The sequence below is a fragment of the Synchiropus splendidus genome, chromosome 4, assembly GCF_027744825.2.
Source record: "Synchiropus splendidus isolate RoL2022-P1 chromosome 4, RoL_Sspl_1.0, whole genome shotgun sequence".
Classification (NCBI taxonomy): Eukaryota; Metazoa; Chordata; class Actinopteri; order Syngnathiformes; family Callionymidae; genus Synchiropus; species Synchiropus splendidus.
In genome coordinates, this window is record NC_071337.1 from 26,701,983 (window position 1) to 26,723,961 (window position 21,979).

At 42.3% G+C, this 21,979-nt stretch overlaps 1 protein-coding gene across 2 annotated transcripts; it reads right to left on the reverse strand.

The window, feature by feature from the left end:
- Positions 1-6,322: 6,322 nt before the first annotated feature.
- On the reverse strand, positions 6,323-21,405 carry igf1 (insulin-like growth factor 1). Of its 2 annotated transcripts, none has more exons than XM_053862574.1 (5): positions 21,099-21,405; positions 20,009-20,168; positions 11,144-11,400; positions 10,412-10,447; positions 6,323-9,135 (listed from the first exon to the last, which is right to left on the reverse strand). In XM_053862574.1, exons 1-5 carry the CDS (start codon positions 21,144-21,146, stop codon positions 9,076-9,078), a joined length of 561 nt encoding a protein of 186 aa, XP_053718549.1. In that variant the 5' UTR covers positions 21,147-21,405; the 3' UTR covers positions 6,323-9,075. The 2 variants fall into 2 exon arrangements, with proteins under 2 accessions (XP_053718549.1, XP_053718550.1); XM_053862575.1 differs by lacking the exon at positions 21,099-21,405 and adding an exon at positions 20,519-20,951.
- Between the last annotated feature and the right edge of the window lie 574 nt (positions 21,406-21,979).

A 21,979-nucleotide genomic window follows, 5' to 3' on the forward strand; every position in this document is an offset into this window, starting at 1 on the left:
CATTCACCAGGAGATTGATTCGGCTTGGCGCAGACTTCGGTCTTATATAGTCAGGAAAAATAAAAATTCTCCAGTCTCCAGCAGTGATGCCTTTATTTTGACACAAAAGGGTCCAAGGATTTCCATTTATATGTTTTGTCCTTAGATGAATGATGACTACACATCATGGTGGAGGTTGAATCTCTGCAGGGAATTAATCCTTCCTTGAGACTGAAGTTTGCTTACACAAGGTCATAGTGCAGGGATTTGATGGTCTGTCCTCTGCTTACAGAGACTCATATGTTGATGTAAACCCAGCAGGTGATGCTAAGCTAAAAAATGTTATAGCTTCCCACATTTTCTTTGAAAGTTGTGACAAAGCAGGTAAAGCAATTAAGGACGGAACTGTCTCTTTTAAAAAAGATGTCATTAAGGTCACAGTCTCCCAAAGGGAATAAATGTAGAGATCTTGCTCTGACTCTGTGTGACCAAAATCCCATCAGTAAGACCACATGAAGCATTTGAACTCATCATCCTTAGTGGACTCCTCTCTATCTGTCAGTTGCACCTCAGCTGCCATGTTCTCCAAATCTCACCCTATTGAAAACCTGAGACACTTGCGAAGGGTGATCACCTTACATAAGAGGACACCTACTTTGTCCATGTCTATTGTCCATTGTCATTTGTCCATGGCAGACAAACCGTTACTGATCCTTCTGTTCTTGCAAGTGATAGTTATTCAGTAATCGAGTGGCCTTTTAGAGGCCTACATACAGTCTGTTTCTCTCTTCTTCCATTCCACCCGACCAATATTCTACTAGCTAGCCAAGAGTCTTCTTTGCCGTCTGCGGCAGCCACAGCAAGTCAGCCCTCCCTCTTGACCTATCTTAATCTGCTCTATAAGCTTATCACTTTTTGGGCAACTACCAAAGATCGAATGAAGCCAAAAAGACTTTATTCTCCCTGTCCTTTATGGGACTGATACCATACCTTGTGTGGAGTTCAAATATCACCTTTTTATCATCTCAGGAGCACAGAGGTGGTGCAAGCCGAACATGAATAACAATCATTGAACTCAGCTGAAGTGATTTTACTTGGAGTGGTTTGCCTTTATTTTGAAAGTATTATTGTTGGCGAGGAAAGAGTTCTACTGGGGGACTTGAACTGGTCCGTACGACCGTTCCAGCAGAAGAACATCTGAACTTGTGAGTGTCTGTTGTTGTAACCTTCCTGACTCGGTTTGATCTCCCTCTGTCACTTCCCTCTCGATTCACTCCACAGTCTGTTTATGTCAGTTGAAACTTTAAGCAAACGGCTCAACAGTTTCATCCAGTGCTCTGAGACGGACGTTCTGTCCTTGCCAAATATGCAATTGCACCTCGCCCAAAGCTTCTGGGCTCTATCAGCATCTTTGGCACCTCCAGTAATAAACCAATGGACCCCAGAAGGTGTCTACAAATTAGTTTTCTAGCAAAGCTCAAATGACATGCTAGAGGTGGCTTGTTGGTATGACTGTGTGTACGCTGTTGTCTTTTGGTTCTTTTGAAACCCATTTGTTGTTTCAAAACTATGAATGTACTCTGCAGATCTGGCTTTTCGTCAGCACAGTGCATCACCTGCTGGTGCTCTCGCTCACTCACACCACCTACAGCCTTGTGCATACGGACTCAGCAAAGGTCAGGCCTCGATGACGTCATTCGCTGAAATCTTTTACAATCCTACTGGGGCAGCTACATGATTTTATGGCTTTCATCAGAGACACCTCCATCTAGAAAAAGGACACAGCAGATGCTCCGTGGTTTTGTCAGTGTCTGCGTGCTGGAGGGATTTATGCTTATGCCAGATGCTGGGTTGCTCCAAATGATGCGGGTGCAAAAGGGGGGACCACATTTGGGTAAGATTTTTTTGGTTGCCCAGAGCACAGACCATGGTTTCCTGGAACAATGCAGCTGATGAGAGCCTCTCCAAGGAAAATAAAACTCTGACATCATGGGTTCTTAAAGCACACAGCTGAGCCAACACTCTCTCCTACTATAATCAAGCCTCAGTGAATTTCCACTGTCAACTGAAGTCGAGGTAGTGGGAGAATCTCCACCAATGGTTCGACGACTTTAACATGATTCCTTGTCAACTCCTGCTACTCGGATTGTAACTGAGGCTCAGCACATGTGCTGGGACCTTCCACTTCCCTCTGACACCTGACTTTGGCTCATGATGACCAACAGACAGCTTGTGCCTCCAGGCTGCTTGAAATATGTTGCAAGGAACATCAATTCATTGGTCAGATTAGAAGCTCCATAGTTTTTCCGAACATAGATCAAGACCAACAAGCAAGTCACCAGCAACTGTGCACTATGTTGATTTTTTTTTCTTGAGCAGACTCAAGACAAACTCATACAAGGACATGTGGTTTTTCAAAGCAATGTGGGCTGCTGACATTTTTACAGCCAACAGACTTTGTTTACGTCCACCGTTGAATGCAGATCTTTGAGAGAGGAATACATAAAAAAAAAAAAATGAAACAAAGAAATTGATGGGATTGATCCAAAAGAAGAGACCTATCGGACCTAACAGCAGCTATGATAAAAACATTCCATGAACTCAAAATAAATCTCCTGTGGGTGAGGAAAGGTTAAGCCCTTTGCTCATTGCGGTGATCTACATACGCAAACGGGACACAAGTGCCGTTTCTATGTGACACTTGTGAAGCTGTATAACACATGATATGAAAAACACAACAACAGTGTCGAGCGACTGCATTGAAAGTGATGTTTGGGCACCTGACAGCTGCTATCCAGACAGTGCATCTTTGTTACTTCCAAGACCCAGAGTCCTTGGCGCTTCTTCCACTTTGAAAGAAGAAACTAGTGTTGTTGTTTTTTTCCGCAGCTGTCACGGTTGAGCATGGCAGATTATAACATAGCATGTTTGCACTATGATCAAAGCTAAGAAGCTAACTTTAACAACAACAATGTTGTAAACAAACTCTCAAGTTGACCTAAAAGACCACAGTGCATTGTAGTTTTTCCGCCCTGTGGCATCATTCTTTCGAGCTCGATATGCATGTATAAATGGAGCAAGATAAAAAATTACTCCAGATAATGTCAAATTTTGGCTTACAAATAGAGACTTAGGGCCATTCCTGGGGCTATATCTCTGGATCTATCTTGGACATTTTCTAGGAAGCTTTCCTCTGAGGAGTTTGCTGAGTAGCTTTTTCAGGATTTGTTCCTCCCCAGGATTCTCAGGAGGGCAAGCCTCATGACTTTGTTGGGGTTTGCCATGCTTACGACTGGACAATGACAAAATCATTTCAAGCGTATATCACCTCACATCCCATTCAAAACATCCATTCGCCAACATCTGGCATTTGTTCATGCCACTAATCCAGTTCATCCCCCGACCATCTGAACTTGCTTGAGTGTTCTACCATTGCTATTGGAAACCGTCAGACCTACTTCAGCCCATCTGCTGCTCCTGTCGATTGGGTCTTGATAAAACCTGAGATTTCTCAAATGAGTCTGGGGACAGATTTGGGGTGAGAATTTCTACGTTAAACCAAACCATTGAGCCTGTCTTCTCAGTGGTAACATCCCCTCTTTTTGTAGTCAAGCCTGAAGTCAAAGTCTTCCTGAGAGCAACAAATAGTCTCCAGAATGCTGCGGAGGTTGACAGCAAAGAATGAATGTTCTGTCACATCAAGTGGACATAGGTTCGCGTAGATGTACCCATGACTGGTGGAAGCCATAGCATGTGGCCCTGTCGTCGGCACACAGCCCTATCACGCTCCACGGGGGAAGAGGACCGGGGACCTTGACAAAAAGCTTCAAACCCGACGACGGTCATGAGCCAACCACCACATCGCTCGTCACATCTGAGAACACATTCACCGGCTGTGGACGAGTCAGGCAGTCACCAACCGAGCAAAGCATTCTGGGAAAGGCCAGCTGCTTCCAGAAACATGAGAGCGCTTCCTGCACTTAAAACATTTTATTAGTTTTTCTAATAAAGCAAAATGTGTCACGTGTTCTAAAAATGTTCACTAGTAGCACTAGTAGACAAATATGTCTACTATTTGTAAACTTGTACATGTGCCAGTAGTAACCTCCATATGGTAATAAATGGGCGGCGAAAAATTAATTTTAGCTTCCAATTTGCTATTAAACTTTTTTAACCTATCTGAGAGCGAACTTTGGCTGTAATCCATGCACTTCTATTTGCATTAGGTCTACTAGTACTACTAGTACAGGTTTAAGCAACTGGTAGTGCTAGGTAACCAAAAACTGTCTCTAACATTTTTTGTTAACATGTTAGCATCTTTTAACTGTTTAAACATGACTGAAATGGCGTGGAGTGAAAAAAAAAACGGCACATAGTGCTCACCATGAGGCAATGTGTTCCAGGACATGGGCAAATCAATGGCTGCCACAGAGACCCCAAGTCATACAAAGCCTGTAAAAAAAGTTTATATAACATTTTCAAAAGTTACATACAAACGGACTCTGCCTCTGAAGTTTCGCCCGATGTTATATACCAGTACTAGCAGGCTAAAGCTTTTGAGCGTCCACTCCGGTACAAGGTTTCTGCACAAAACAACCTTTCTTATAAAAAAATGCTTTTATGTTGTGAAACATTGCATTGGAAAACCATCTATACCTACATGCGACCTTGTAATTTTAATGCGGCCAGACTACAAGGTGTGGATGCAATGACAGACAGTGGAAATGATTCAATTGCAGTTTATTAGATTGTGCATAATGCAGCAAACCGCCTCTTTGTGTCAGTTCAAATATTTCACAGTATATGCTGAGCAATGAGGTAATTTGAATTAAAACTATAATGGTAAAATGGTGGTGGTTAGAAATGGTGGTAATCTTACTTTAGAAAGGCTTAACTAGACTACCTATATGTAGACCACGGCAAATAAATACTGAACTAATGAAATGTGTTTGTCTAGTCAAAGTTACATTTAAAATATGCTCAGTTAGGCTTTTCTAGCTGTGTAAGTTTAGATTAGTTCTTGTGATTCTTTTACTCCATGTCCAAAGGTCAAAGGCCAAAGGTAAAGCATGTTAGAGGATAAACTAGAAAAACAGTCAGAGAGTGCAAAACTCAGCCATTGAAAAAAAAAAAAATTAATTCATGAGTCAAGACAGTGATCTGTCTCAGTCCCAAAATAGAATAATTTGTTCCTTGTCCGATTTCACATATTTTCAGAACATTTCATCCAGATCCATCCATAACTTTAAGTTATTTTGAACACACAGTCAAACAGACAAACCGATGCTAACGAAAATATAGCCTCCTTGATTGGCAGGTGTAATAAAGCCCTCTTGAAACAAAACTAAAATCAAATTCCCTGACCTGGAATTGAACCCAGGCCACAGTGGAGAGACCTCGTAAGCGTGTATACCATGTTTACTGTACATCTAACTTAATGGCTAACTCATAGCAGATCACTCCCAAATTGAAATCTGTTGTTCCTAGTCCCATTTCCTCAAAAGGTTCATCCCAATCCGTCCGTAACTCTTGTAGTTACTTTGAAGACAGGCAGACAAGCCACAAGTCACAAACATGCCCTCTTTGGCGGAGGCAAAAATCCTTTTAGTGGCATCCTGTATTTTGTTCTAATCATCCTCACCGACTTTGATAATAGGTTGTTATGGTTTGGTTGTCTGCCACCAGCCCACTCTGGATTTATTTAAGCTCTGAATGTTGCAAGCTTGCAGGCTGCAGTTGGACCATTAATGTGAGATCATTGATCCTGTATTAGAAGCGCAGAGGGATGAAATAACAGCCAGAGAAACCGGAAACTCAGCAAACTCCCTCTGCAACGAATTCTGGGTCCTGCAGTGCATGAGCAGGTTCACGAGGGTTCAGATGGCTGTTCGGTAAGCATCGGTATAGAAAGTGCTGACAGCGAGTGGGAGCGCAGCGCTGTCACTCCAAGCATCCTCCGAAGAGCTGAACACGCAGCTCTGGCCTCAGCGAGCACCACGCCCCGCCTCTGTTTTCCTTGGCAGAAAGGAGGAAGTATCACTCTCACATGAAGCATACTCAGTCCTCTCAAATTCATCCTGCGCTGGGAATGAAGTATCAAGGTTAGCTTCATCTGCAGCTGAAAAGTCTTCAGACATTTGCATGTGCTCAGAAAAAGGGACAAACCACCGCTTGGTAATTATATGGCATCTGACTCCACAGAGTTCCTTGTCAAAAATCCTTGCAGATTTGTGATCTTGCATAATCATGTGGGTAATGTCTTTACAACACGATGACTCCCCGAGGGTTTCGCAAATGTATGCACAAGATATAAACTCGCCAGTCAGTTCTGTGATGTTGACAAGTGGTTTATTCAGCAGGAATGGTGAACAGTTTGTCAGTATTTTCCTACAGAAGGCAAAAGGAGCACCATAAATAACAGTGCTGTGATTAAACAGTTTGTTGGACAGTGACATTTTTACACTGAACTTCTCAATGAGTCATGAACGGCCCAGTAACTCTTGTTTTTTTATGTTCAACTCCACACTCAAGTGACACAGAGAAATGGTAATAAAGCCACAGATGATTTAAGGTTGCAGCTGAATGTGAGACTCCTCGTGTGTCTTGCTTTAGTTTTCAACATTAGACAAGTTGTAACAGACACCATGTGAAAGACGTGGACAACATCAGTTGGTATAATCTGCAATGGATGTGACTCTGTTGAACATAGTGTTTGTTTCTCCTGACAATCTTCTTAAAACTCTTTGGTTTGTTCACTATATGTGAAGAGCTGAAATCACACAACAGGTCAATTGAGCTAAAATTTGTACTCACAAACTGAAAATGAGAGAGGAGGTCCTTGCAATTTCTGGTAGACAGTATAAAAGTCTAGGTAAATGACTTGCTTTATGTACAATGAACTAGAGCTGCATGTACTTCAAATCACAAGGAATTGGACCAAAATTTTTCCCACTCAAACTCAATTTTCTCTTTTTTTTATTTGTATGCTGATGCAAGTTTGGAAGGTTGTTTTAGTGTTTTAGATAGAATTTTTTAAATTGAAATTAAGAATACCAAAAAATATCCTCACTAGAAGTAAAGATGTTTCCAATGCAAAACCAGCTGGGAGGAAGCATCTCCACATTATCCTGGGAAGATTATGGTATGCCAGAAAGTTTCCATATCAACAATATAAGTGATACCCTGGTGTCTAGTTGTCATTAAAATGGGGAAAAAAAGTTTTGTCATCAGATATGTTATTTAAAAACTCAATTATTTACCAAAGTACTGGGTTATTGGCAACTGTGTTTTTATTATTTGATCACTTTCTTAATCGCTTTCAGTGAAATGTCTTTACGCTACAAAAGCACTCCATGACTATTAACAACACAACAGTTCACAGTACCTTTGTCAAGTTATTTGGCATAAGGGGTTTCCATTGAGAAAATAATTTAAAAACAGTACAAAAAAATAGCCTTCTTGGGACCACAAAATGGTTATTTCTTCTTCTGCTTCTTGTTTTTTTTTTGTTTTTTTTTTGCTCTCCATGCATCCACAGATTTCACACAGTTACATTTACTCGTTTATACTTCTACCTTATTGAAACAGCTTACAAATAAAACACTATTAAAATGGTGGCCACATGGCTGTGCAAAAGGGAAGATCTCCAATGTAATCCATGCCATCTGTCTGTCTTGGCCATCTCTTGCAAATAACAAACAAATAGCACCATTATACAGTGGATATGATTCTTAATACAATTCTGTAATATGAAACCATCATGTACATTGAATGATTGTAATGCATAGATAACATAAATGGGAATATTGATCGGTTATACACAGGCAGAGGAGGCAAAAGTAGCCAATTGTAGTTTGTGCAGTACAATGACAGTAAATTTGCACAGAGGCTTCAATAAACCGGTATTTGGGGACTTGGTGGAAGTGGATTTTCATGACGTGGTTGTGTGTGTCTGACCCTAACGCTATTGCACAACTTTGATTCATACTGTGTGCTTTTTATGAGTATCCTGGACACACACACTCCAGTTGCCGTAAAACTATATCTGATTCGTATCATCATACCGTATATCAATTCATCAGCAAAATATATTTTTCGGTAGTCAGTGAATTTATCTCGGATTAAATCAAAGTAACCTTTTGTGAAGAATGAACAATAACAACAACAACAAAAAAAAATCATGAACTAAACAGGCTATTATTTAAGTGCTTTTCTAAACTGATCCCTTTGGACTTGATTATTTACAGAACTTGGCCAAAGCAGTGTCATGTGATCTGGATGTAGACAACCTTTGCCTGATTGTTGGTATTTGTCTTATTCCACTCACTTTCGCCAAGTGTACTTTGAGTCAAACTGTGACCTAGATCTGACAACTAGAAAAGCACCATAAACTAACAGAATGCTTGTTTGGGCTTTGGACTAATTACTGTGGATTGTTAAATCCCGCCACCCTTCAAATCTCCTCAACTGTTGTGGAAGGCTTCTTTTCATTGTAGACAGGGTTTGGAAGTTTCCAGCGACTTCAAAAGCAGGGGATTTGAAACACCCATGACCTTTTCTTGCTTTACTTTAATGTCTTCTGACCATCACATTTGCAGATAGAGCTGATGAGAAGCAAAATAGTCTGTTCTTAGCACAGGTCAAAGATGCGAAGTATCCTGTTTTACCAAATGCCTAAATAAACCCACTCAACGGGTGTAAAAACATTTTACATCCACAACATTTTGGGATACGGACCGCCGGTTCTTACAATAAGCCAGCAGCGATCGATGTAAGTTCAGCCCAGATGTCGTTCCACCTTTTCCTGGAGGCTGGGGAAGCTGCAGCTCACACATGGAGGTATAGTATGCTCTTGCTCGTGTCTTAGCAGCTAATCTAGTCTGATGCATAACAAAGTATTCCTCCCAAATATGGAATGGTGCAGTGTATAAATAATCACAAGACCTATTGATACCCTCACGAACGCGACTTCACTCTCTCTCTCTAGACCATGGTTTGCATCCTCTTAGATTTACATTGAACCATTCCACAGGGGTATACCAGGTAAGGCCACTCCCTTCGCTCTTCCAGGTGGGTATTTGTCCATTTGCTTCTTCCCTACATTCTGTAAGTTCTGCCCCCCGCACTGCCACGGCTGGAATTCTTTTGGTGCACCTCCTGCAAAGACAAAACAATGGTTCATTTGATTTTCCGGATGTCTACCAATGCACTTCACAAGCCTACGCTGAGTCATACATCATCTGCAGCTCATATCGGGTTATGTGTTAGAAATGTTTCCGAGCCAGGCTCAGGTCCTTGTTGGTTGTCCCAATTGTCAAGGCACCAGGGCTCCGCCAGCTTCTCCTATTGGGCCAAACCGGCCCCCTCCCCATTAGCTGCAAACTTGCCCCCATTCACCAGAAGACTTGTCCACCAGTACTTGCCAGATTGCTATCATTCACATGCTTTGTTGCGGATGCTTGCTTGGCCTCTTGTTTGCACAGTTTTTAAACGTCACCTTCTGACCTTCTGTTCCTGCTCTCCTTCCGCCTGCTTGCTTTCCTGCCAACTGGCCTCCCCTATTCCCCGGTCTTTGGAGGACAGTCCGCAGCAGCCCCCTCTTGCTTTGTGATCATTAAAAGACATTTTTGTTCCTACCTGCTGTCCTGGTATGCATTTGGGTCTGCCTTTAAATCCAACATGACAGGGGAATCAAACAGTCTCCCTGAGGAGATGGAATTGGCAGAGCGCGCGTTTATCTCGCCTTAATTTTTACTCTCCTGTTTCTGCTTGTATGTAAACTGCCGTCTTGAAATTTGCTTTATGTATGAGTCCCATTCTTCATTGTTTTGTTGAATGTCATCAGATTGTAATTTGGTTTACACATAGTTAGACTTTATGTGAAAGTGTTTGTGCCCTTATAAATCAACACTTTCACACTGATTCCAGGGAGTAACATGGAATTTAAAACAGCAATCCTCTGGAGGAGAAACTTTATTAGTCAGTCCTTTTCCAGCTGGGTGTTTCCTCCGTAACTTCTCCCCTTCACCAAAACTTACCAAAGCTACCATGTCCTGATCTTTGTCTCTATCCCCGAACAGCAAACAGAATCCAAATCCGAAGGATTTCTATGGGAGCTACTGCTTCGAGGAAACTTTGAGCGTGATTAATATGCTTTTCTGTTGCCAAAATGGGTAGCACATAATGTACAGTAGCTGAGAGACGAGTCTGCCTGGGGAGTGCCATTGGATCTACCACAGAAAACACTTAGTTCTACCCCTCGCTAATGGCTTTTTCTCCCTGTCTTTTTGAAGAGACAGAAGATAAAGAGTACATCAGAAATGGCCCACACTTGTGCAGTCAGATCCTTTTTCTTTCTTCGGCTATATTCAGATCTGATCTGTTTGTTAGCTCATCATTTTCATTGAAAGAGGCCCCCATTTTGCAAACATACCTTGAAAGCTGAATGGCTATGTCCATTTGAAGGTCTCTGAGGGAAGAAAATAAAAACAGATTTACATCTCTTACTAAGAATTGCACTTGAGGAACAGACGACTTATTTAATTTGGCATCAGCACATGTGCAGAGAATGTAAGGTAAAGAGACAAAACAGAGTCGTTTTTCATTTCTGTAGGTATTGCTATTGCACAACAAGATTCTGGAAAGGACTGGATTGCTGTAAGCTGCTGTAATACCAACCATTTATGTACAGGTATTTATTTATCAGATAATTTGATGCGACTCCAGATTTGGCAAGATGCAATTGTGAGATGACATTACACCAGTAGTTGTCTTGTTCGAGTTCAAAACAACTTCTCAACAATCTTAAATTGGTCCTGATCAACAAAAGTTAAGCCTCTGCTTCCTCACAGTATTCAAGAATATATTAAAATAATGAATAAATGGCCACACCACTGGGTCAGCCAAAAAGGGGTGGGCTGCGTGAATTAAATCGAGGACTGCAAATGGCCCCCAGGCCAGACTTTGGACATGCGTGGTGTGTGGTTGTAAAGAAGAATGAATTGAATCTTTGCACTGTGTCTGAACAAAAATAACAGGATATGTCATTTCAGCTGTGCTAACAAGCAAACTTTTCAGCCTAGTGAGGAAAATGAAAAATGAAACCATTTTTTTGTTTATCCGCAGTTTCCAGGTACCCAGTTGTAGTTTTCAGTGTTGTACTCACCTTTTTGTTTTTTGTCTTGTCTGGTTGCTGTGCTGTCCTACGCTCTGTGCCTTTGTCCGCTTTGTGGCCTGCGGTACTAACCTTAGGCGCTCTGGGCAAATCGGTGTGCCGCTGTGCGCGCACAGAGCGGGTGGCCTTGCCAGTCTTGGCAGGTGCGCAGTACATCTCCAGGCGCCGCAGCTCACAGCTTTGGAAGCAACACTCGTCCACAATGCCGCGTGACCGTCTGGCATTAGGGCCATAGCCCGTTGGTTTACCTGAGTCAAGAGAAAAGGAGAAAGCAGTTGGTGGATTTGGGTGCTTTCTCAAGTAGACAGATTTCAACAGCACAAAATAGCCATTGGAAGTTTGTTTCAAGCTCACTATCAAAGCGGATTGTGAGCGAGGCCATATCTTATCATATTAGTTTTGACTTTCCACAATGGTTCAACTACAACACAAAATAATAATGTAAGCATTTATTGAACTAAAGTACTTCATTGTTTACATGTAGACACGATTCAAAGAATGAAAGCAAAAATGTTTAATCCAAATTAAAATTGAGAACAAGATCATAGGTCGAGAGTCCATCTATCTGCCAAAGGAAATGGGAATATTTAATGCATATTATTTAAATAAATATGCCAGAAGTTCACCAGTAATATGGCGTTGGAAGAGTAGAAATGATCACTCCGATAATAATCCCTCTGAAGCAAGGTGAAAATAAAGGAAAGAATCGTGGAGTGAAATCACCTCATAGTAGCATCGACATTGTCTTTTCAACATAGGCTAGTTGGGTGACCTCTCGAAAGACTCCCCGTTTACAATTCCCCACTCACTTTATGTAATAGAGTACTGATGGGCTTTTCCGTGTTAGCAAATGAAATAATAATAATTTAATATGGCATTTACAAGAAGGAAATGCCGTTCCCTCTCAGAGTTAATAGCTCTTGGCTCAGAAGCCTGCCAGTGCTGACAAAGTACATTAACTTCTGCTCTTTGTCTGCCTTGTCCTGACAATGTTGTCTTGGACCGAGAGCCGCGGTCCTTCACAAGCATCTTTTTGCTCGGACACACGCAGAACAGAGGAAGCTAATAAGGGTGTGAATGTGTGCAGGGAGAAGAAGGAAACGATATGAAAGCCTTGCTTCACAGCAGGTGCTAAAAATACACAGTGCACCTGCATTATTTAGGGCACTGAAGAACTGGATTTACCCAGATCTCTTACTTCCAAAGTGTTGAGGGAAGTCAGTAAAGGTAAAATTTCTCCTTTCTTTTGAATGGCGTATTTATGATGTGCATAATGCAGTATGTAATGTATTCGAGGATTCAAAGTGGTCGACTTCACTTATGAACCAATTCTCGTTCATTCCAGCCACACCTGATGTAAAACTGGAGAGGCAGATTATATAATGGCTGCTGGGAGCCGAGCAAGGGGCCATGCCTCTGCTACTTGCCCCACTTCCCAATCCTTCCAAATAAAACCCCTACCAATTAACATCCCTGGCTCTGAAAATAGCATGCAACCCGATGTATAAACAGCTGGAAGGGAGAGGAAAATCAGCTCGGCAGGTTGTGGAGAAAAACATGCATGTAATAATCAGGTCTAAAAGCTTTGTAAGGTTTAAATGCTTCAATTCCATGGATAACAACTATAATCCCGTATAAACAAAGAGTTCTTAGGAGTGAATGTTGTCAAACAAGGCTTAACAAGCTTCCATGCTCCCTCACACCAACTGCTGGTGTCTCTGGAAAATTCTGCAGGGATCGTGAGTAGTCATGGATCAGGTTGGAAAAAAAAAATAAACAAGAAAAAAAAAATGTCTGCGGCATCTTTGTTTCGGTCTGGAATGGTGGGCACCACCGACCATGTGGCTTGCGTCAGTGGTCATGAGTCAGTTCCCTCAGATGATGAGTCAGTGAATTATCGCGTGAGGAACAAGCATTTAACCATTGTTGTTGGAGGGAGTTTCACGGTTGTAGGACGAAGCTTCATTGGGACAGTCCCAGAGGCTTCTGAAGAAGTAAGGCATTGGGGAAGCTGAGCTATTGCTGCATGCTGTGGCTTTAGGCTTACTGAACCTTAGTCATGAGAACGTCAGGATCTTGAGCTAAACTTCACTCTTGGTGGTTCTAATTTGAAACAGAGTGTGTGCAGTGTAATCATCGGTGAGTTCAGTTATTAGGTATTAGCTTGCCATAGGGAATGACGAAGGAAGTTTGGTCGGCTATGGCAGATGCTTGGGCGCAGGCTATCACCTTCTACAGTGATATCCGCCATAAAAATACAACTGTGTGTGTGTTAAAGTATTATGAATGGATAAAAGTGGCAGGCATCCACAGCCTTTTCGCGCCACCCTCCCTGAAATGGACGGCCTGCCAGTACCATTTGTGCCCTCTGCTGCTTCATTTTGGTTGGATCGATCGCATGGTGCTCATTCCTCCAAGGAGATCTACTGGAGCGGGATGGCTGGAGTTCCCCATTCCATAGTGGCAATCCAAGGTTTCTGAGTTTTACGGCTTGGTCACGGTCATTAAAAACCAGTGGATTCTTGGAGTCGGTGCACAGTTCGGCTCTTCCTGCGAAGTGTCAAAGAGTTTATGGCTCGACAGAGAGTAGAGCGCCGTTAAAGGTTTGGAAACCGCCACTATATCTCTGGTTCCACAAAAAAGGTTTATAGCGGAAATAAAGATTTCCTTTGGTCATTGTGCTGAAACGCTGAAGTGTTGATCTCGACGTTAAAGTGATGTTGGACGATGATGAAGTGCTGCCACTTTGTCACTTAACAGTGAATTACAGAGTTGATCCATCATCTGATTCATAGACTAGCTGTTTTTTTTCTTGACACTTCATGTGTCAAGCGTAAAGGCCTTCATTGTTGCCTATATAACCACTCGATCAGAGGTGCGATGTGAGATATCCACAGCATTCTGTCTGCGTTTTGATAGAGGGCCATGGCATTGGACAACTGAAACAATGAGAGAGAGGCAGTGTCTGCAAAAATAGCATCTGGACGCAAGAGATAATCCAAATTTTTGGTACACGAAAAGTACTCTCTCTACTCTGCTAATTCAGGATGAGTCACGTAAGATGTCCCTGCTGGATTTGTAACGCTTTCAAAACTCATTTAAAAGACACGAAAACAAGGCATTTCTGCTCATTCATGATCACAGGAGGTGAAAGCAGCCCCCCAATAAATATAAGCTCAGATGGTGGACTATTTGAGAGAGAATGCTTCATTGAGCTCAGACTATGTATGTACCCGATAATGAAATCTGGAATCATGTTTGGTCCTGTCTCTCACTCGCAGCACAGTTGTTAAGCTAGAGTACATCTGCTTGTCTTTTTTATAAGGCGGCCCTTTGTTCTACTGAGCCATGATTCACAGAGCAGTTGGAGGTTTTTAGTTCGGGTCCAAATGGGAAAAATGACACCTTTTTCTCAGCAATGGAAAAGACACAGGAGGTCTTTCTTCAGTTCTCAGAGCCTTTCACTGTGCGCTCGGGTCCACTGTTAAACTCGGGCTGGAGGAGGAGGAGGGTGCCCTGATCATCCTGTAATCCACATAATCCCCTGCTGCTAAGGGCCAAGGCCTTACTATGTGAGTGTTTGTGCATGTGAGAGTGCATGCGCACGCATACACGCACGCTCCTCACAGCCTTAAGAGCTTTGAATGAAAGTGAAAAGATCAAACAAGAACAATGATCGTCGGTCATCTACGACCTATTTTTATCTTCTGCGTGAGCGGATACTAACTCGCAAATAAATCTGGGCGTCGTTGCAAAAAGGAAGGGTTCGTTCATCTGACTCTGGAAACCTCTTGGACCTGAAACAAGAGCTTCCTTTGCAGATCAGAATCACACAATTAACATTCAACAGTCCTTGCAAACGCGTTGCAAAGACAACTGAGGATTTTTAGGTCAGGCTAATAATTGGAAAAACTGACTGCAGTTTGTGGATTGTTTCTGTTTCTTAAACCACAGTTTGTTTCACTACACCGCCTCCCACCCCCACAACCACCCCCATTAAATTTCCACCGACTCTTTCGTATTTCGTTCAGGGCTGGAAAGATGAAATGTCGAAAACACGTTACATCCGTAAGGTGTACTGGCCACAGCATCAGCCGTCGAAGCACAGTGCTGCTGCAACACCAGGCTTCAGCACACATTATCAATCAGCTCGATGCCAAGTCCAACACAACCACAGGTAGATGGGGAAAGTTCAGTGAACGGAGTAAGTGTTCTGTTGCCAAACTACCGCTAATGTCTTATGGATGACAGAACCAAATAGTTGGAGCAAAAAGCCACAAGTGCACGTGCCGTCCCAACGTCAAGAGGAGGGGAAGGATTGACATGAAGAAAAAGAGAGGAAGCGAGAAAGATGAGAAAAAGCACATTTTCCACCAACCTCATCGTCTCTTCAGAGAAAGGATGGAGTGTTTGTGTTATTTAATACATACAAAATGTGGCATTGATAAATGGCCAGAGCACTGTAATGTGACGGCTATATGTAAGTTAACACAGGAAAGACAAATACATTCCCTCTCACCACTGAAGGGTCTGTTCCCCCTTTCTTGCATGTGAATCCAGGAGCTACATTGGCATCTGTACAATCCTGTCAGTTAAATGCCGACACGTATGTTAAACGGCGAGACACATTTATAAAAGCAGCAGTAAAACTATCAACATCAGAGGCCAATACTTCATCATGTTCTCACATCATCCGATCTCTGGACACACTAATGGACTGTCAGGAGCGGTTTGGAGGTTGCATCTGCAACCACTTTAAGAGAGCATTTAAAAAAGCTTCACGCTGCGATATGAAGGGTTATGAGGATCTCGGAAGCAAATCAACTTTTAACTTCATCCTCCATCCATAAATGACAAACCAGAGACCTGCAAAACCCATGTGATGACCTCTTGTTAAAAAGGGAGAAACTATTCCTCAGACCAGTGACATGTGGTCAAGAAGATCTTGACCACTTCTCTGAAGGCAGGTATCGCTAGCAGCATCTGGATGAACATGACTTACAGTCACTTGGTGGTTCTCCAACAAGCTTCAGGACAAGTTGCCAAAAAGACTAAAAATGCTGTTGGCTGAACTAAAAAGATGTGGAGGAATGAGGCAGAGACAGAGATGGAATCAGCAGCAATGTTCTCCACAACTCAGCTGACACAGAAAAAAAGAAAGCCTTTTCATTTTCAGGGTTTATAAACTATAAAGGGATACAAGGAACAACTGTTGCCTTTTTACTTTTTAAATTAATGGCCTACTCTGTTCTCCCCTATTCTGTTTCCATATTCATCCAGTTTCTTTCATTTTCTACTGCGGTCTTCTTGCATTATTGGATCAACATAGGTCCACTGACTATTCAGCTGACCTAAAATTCTGACGAAACGTAAAGCTAAGTATGTTTAAATAACCCAAATCTGGTCCAATTGACTCAAGCGTTTCCATGTAGGATCTTACGAGCACTGGTCTCAATTCAGCATGCCATGTTATTGATCGGGCCACGAATGTATGGAAAACGGGTTTTACACAGCCCACAACGTTGACTCTCTGCAGACTCATCGGGGCTTCCCTTTCCAAACAAAGTGGAGTCATCATAAATGTGCCTTAAGAGAATCAATGGACATACCCAGAAAACTCTGCAAGGATTACATTTTCCATCTGACCCAGGACTGGCATGGAATTCCCCATGGAAGAGCTGGAAAATGTTACTCAGGAGACTGACTGATCCGAGACGGCTGTCATTAAGAAATTGGGGCTGAAGATGATGGATAGGTCACGATGCATCTCAAGACTTTCTTTAAATATAGATCTGTTTATGAAGCAAAGATCTTTTATTATTACGCTGCTAAGCTCCGCTTCAAGACGAAATGATCTCTAACCTAGCCTACACTTTGAAGACAGAAACCTCACCTCATTCAACTAGTCTGGGTGTTCAACTGGACACAATTTAAAACAATTCAACGCAACTGGTCAAGTAAATGGAAATACAGACGATGCAACAGTGCTTTCTTCGTTTTATGAGGCGAATGATCTTCAATGTTGGACTCAAGTGAGTGGTTGCGATTGCACTGACAGGTATGGAGCCAATTGAAAAGACAAATCTTCAAAGGAAAAAGTCAGAGAAATCATCCCAGAATTAAGATCTGTTAGGAAAAAATTGAAAAGAAAAATGGAAAAAGTGCATGACCCTTGTTTTGGCATTGAGTGATTCAACAAAAAGAATCAGAAATTCAATAGATCTCCAAAGAGGCAGACCAAAATGTCTTGAAATTTCAATATGCAACTTGATTATCAGAAAAGGCACGCGACATTAAGGCTTAGACTGGACTGGCAGCAGAGGGAAAAAAGTAATTCTTCTGGCAACTCTAGAATGGGGCGGCACTACTGAACAAACAAGGCACACAGGAAAGTGTTTTGGTTGCTGAATATCAGCAAGTCGCCTCTGTTTTACGCATAGAGCTGACAAAAGTGTGTCAGAGAATGGAAATACCCATGAAAGTCAGACAAAATATCCTGGAAATGGCCCTGATCCTAATCTTGAAAAATGGCCACTTAACTGCTCCTGACTTTCCACTTCAAATGCCTCTCATTGCCCAAATGTGTTTACGTCACTATCCAAAAGCCAAATATTTTCGCTTGATATCCTTATAATGCGACCTTAAAACCCAAACTGAGCATGACCTGTGTGAACACTTTCCCTTATTATACCTGACAACAGACCAGAACACACCAAAAAGAAACACAGAATCCATTCATTCAGACGCACTGATCCACCAATAAAATTCATCTATCAGGCATGTAGTTCAGCGAGTGTAGCATGAAATCGTTCTTGATGGTTTATGCAGGTTACTGCACGGTAAAGGAGGAATTAGTTGTGACTACCGATGATGCAAAGTCCCACAGAAATATTATATATTGTTGTTCTCCCATAAAAAAATTGGGATCAAATAAACTCAACCACATGTGGAAAATCCGTCATAACTTTGGTCGGGACCCAAACCATTAATAATGGATTGTTTGGATATAATGCTTGGTAGTCCGCGGAACAAATGGTTTTTGGAAGGAAGAAGAAAATGGCTGCCACATGATGGGGACAATGGGCTTAATTATGGGATGTCACTTCAAGCTCACAGTAAAGCCAAACTGGTCTCCTAGCTTTATGAGGCCCCTCGCACCCAACGCAGCTACCTCCATATATTCTGTTCTGTTTTGGCTTGGTTGTCCCTTAATGGAAAATTCTGAGATTTAAATCCTGGATGCTTGGTCAAGGGTTTTCTTTGGGAAGCTTTCCCCTTTCTGGAAAAAAGAACGGGCTGCACTGCAACATTTACTTTCTCCCCTTCCTCTTTCAGAAGAGATAGTCAGCCAAATTCCACTTAAATCTTTTTCCCTTCAGGACAAATCCGTGATTTGACTTAAAACTGTATTATTACTCTGTATTTCATATTTGCGTATGTGGTGCAAGTCCCACTTATTTAATCACTCCGAAGGAATATTGTAAGTTGAGCTGTCGAAACTAATTTACTGAAGTTACACTCAGAAAAGGGGTTCCACAGGGGTCAACCTTTGGACAACATTTGTTAATGTCATCCAACTTTGTCCATTTCTTCGCTGATAATAATGTGAGGGAGTTCAGCACCAACTAAGTCTTTTGGGGTGGCTCATATTGAAGGGCTTTCATTCAATATTATTCATTCAATGTTTGCTTTCAATTCATCGTCTCGAGTCTATTGGAAACAAAGTGTTACAGTGATATTTTTGGCCATTTCAGTTGAGAATGACAGCACTCATTTCTGCTGACAACTGACCAGGTAAGCCAGAGTCAACCAGAACCCTTTGAGTCAACCATGTTGATGATCAGCAGAGTTTGAAGGGTTCGCAATTATGGTAAACCCTTCAAACTCTATATCTCAATTTTTTCATTGAGGTTGTGTCAGTTATTCTGGGTCAACAGTTTTCTGGTGGAACATTTTTATTTCAGACAGAAGAAAGAGGACATTTTCCAGCAATGTCCCCATAAAAGTGTTTTCTTCATAGTCATTTCTCATTTGTTTAGCAGCTTGATGAATGGACTCCATGTGTGCCACCAAAATGTGATTTTAATTGACATTAAAAACTATTTCACTCCAACATGAGGTAGCAGTGGAGATGTTTTAATATTTTACTGCCCATCATTTAGCCAGTACAAGTTATCCACAACCCAACAACCTCTGGGTTCCATGATGAGTCACGTGGTCATTATCTGATCAGAAAACAGCACAGCAAGAACGTCTTTCATCATCACATCCATGTTTTTAAGTTAACCACACAATGGCGGATAACATCATCCCGTGGAACCCGATTTTCATCGTGGAAAGATAACCATGATGAAAATGGGGTTCCACACGGCTCAATCTTTGCACCACTGACATTTGCGTCTTACTTTTGTTTGAGTCGTGTAACACCAATGATTTGACACACGCCACCACAAATGCAATGATATTCCAAATCAATAATGGACCTCTTCATTTACAGTTAGCTTCTGGCTGAGATACATAGAGAATGGCTTCACAGCAACATTATCCCCACCACTCCTCTTTTTGAAGACTGCCAAATTCCACATCCCTTGTGGACAAAACTGTAATTAACCTTGAGCAGGGAACCAATAAGCCATATTTAATTTACGTTTTGGTTGATAAATGAGCCAAATGTGCCAGAGGGAAAAAAGAGGGGCATCAATGAATGAAGGGATGAAGGGAAGAGAAGATGAATGCAGGGAAAAGTCAAGACTAGATGTCAAACCGGCTCCTTTTTTATTTATGAGCCTGCTGGAGGTGGATAGTTCTGGGACAGATACAACCAGCCGTTATGAATAAATAAAAAGGTGCACTTACTGAAATAAAAGCCTCTCTCTCCACAGACAAACTGCAGCGTGTCGACCAGCTCCGCCCCGCACAGGGTCTCTGGTCCGGCCCCTGTTGCTGTCGGAGTCAGGGTGAGGACGCACAGCAGCAGTGAGAGGGTGTGGCTACAGGAGATACAGCACATTGCACTCTGCGCACGGGACAAAAGCACACAGAGCATCATCAGACACAGCCGAGAAGAGACGCTGCAAGCAGGTGGCAATATAACAAGTTATTCTTGTGTGTCCAACTTGCATGGGTTGATCTCTTCAAACCGGCGGTAAAAGTATACGTAGCCACTTCAGAAAATGCGGAGCACATTATGCTTCATCCATTTTTAAGACCAAGAGACGTGGTTAAAGGAGGCGAACAGGCTTTGACGCTCTATGCGTAACCGACCTGCGCGCATCCAAGCTCCATCATGCCTTCCCCTTCCCCCCGCCCCCACCGTACTTGTTCAAACATCCCTTATTCCGTCCTTTTAAGTCAATATAACCTCACCTATCTACGAGAAAATCGATCATCAATAAACCGAGTCACCGAGGATCTTGTGCCAAATTCAAAAGCGCGTCATTACGCGATGCAAATAGCGTGCAATAAAGACAAAAAAAGACACGGAATACGTCTCAACGCTGCCAGAGGAAGACGCCTGAACACAATAAAGAAAATAAACAGGGCATTAAAAATCCACACTCCAGCCCACGATGACCGCTGCGCCCGTAAATGCTTCACGTTGAGGTCGCCTTAAACCTGCAGCCTGTTTGGAGCAATAAAGCGCACTCAGCAGTAATTAAAGTTGCTCAGAGATTTTCTGCGGCGATGAAAGAATCATCCCGGCGAGCAAAACCCGTGCAATCGGAGGGATTAACACCAATAACTAAAGTTCCGTGAAGCAGCAGAAGACAATCTGATAAAAAAAAAATCGCCGACACGTGCAGAATAAATGCGCGCAAAAAGTGTCGAAAAGTGGTCTGAAATCCCATGCAACCATCAGTGAAACATGCACAGCAGCCCGTGTCGTCCGCGCGAAAGTAAAGGATGTAGCGCAAAGGTGATATTCAGAGGAAATCAGGTAAGTTACCTTGAGGACATCACATAAATGCCACTGGAAGGAGCAGGCGCTAGACATCCCCACGGGTCTCCGCAAGACAAAACCCGGCGAAAATGAACTTGTTTGAAGTCATTAAAAAACGGGCAGAAAAGCGGATGAGATGCAGGCAATGTCACATCTCAATATTCCCACTTTGTTCCATTGCGCAGGCTCGTTTTGGAGAAGTGAGATTTAGCGAACAGGAGACGGATTTAGAGAGAAAATCCCTCACATTTATCTACATTACACAGACATTTTCAACAGGAAACAGCTGGGGCAGCATTTGCCTCCTACTCGTCCTAAGTTATTCATTAAGGATTTTGGGCACATATTCATATAACGTCATTTCTTTCTTTTTTTTTTTCTTCTTCTCAGAACGGGATTGAATTTTGATCTCTGTAAGACTTGGTTAGTAGTTGTGATCAGGGGAGGGAGGGTGGGAGAGAAAGAGAGGTTGGGAAGAGATCGCACTATTCATGCGCTCAGATCTCATAAAGACATAAAGGCGAGCTGTACGTCATGATAGAACTGCTGCTGCGCTGGTGCGTAATGTGGTACAAGGTTATCCAAGAACCCTTTTCCCCACAGAACAGCAAATCATATCCGGTAGTCGTTCCTCGTTCAACAAAATTCCAAATAGTAAAATGGTGTTTTATAGTTGAAGATATGGACTCGCCTGACTGATGGATATTGAAAGGTGAGCACTTAAAAACTCGCAGTAGCTTGGTTCTGAGTTCAAATACAACTCTGTGTTTGGTTCAAATCTGTGCCCTCTCTGTGTCAAGTTTGTATATTTTTGGCTGTCTCAAACTCACGGTCCGCGGGCCAAATAACGGCAGCAGGGGGAGAATATTGCGGCCCCCTATTTGATA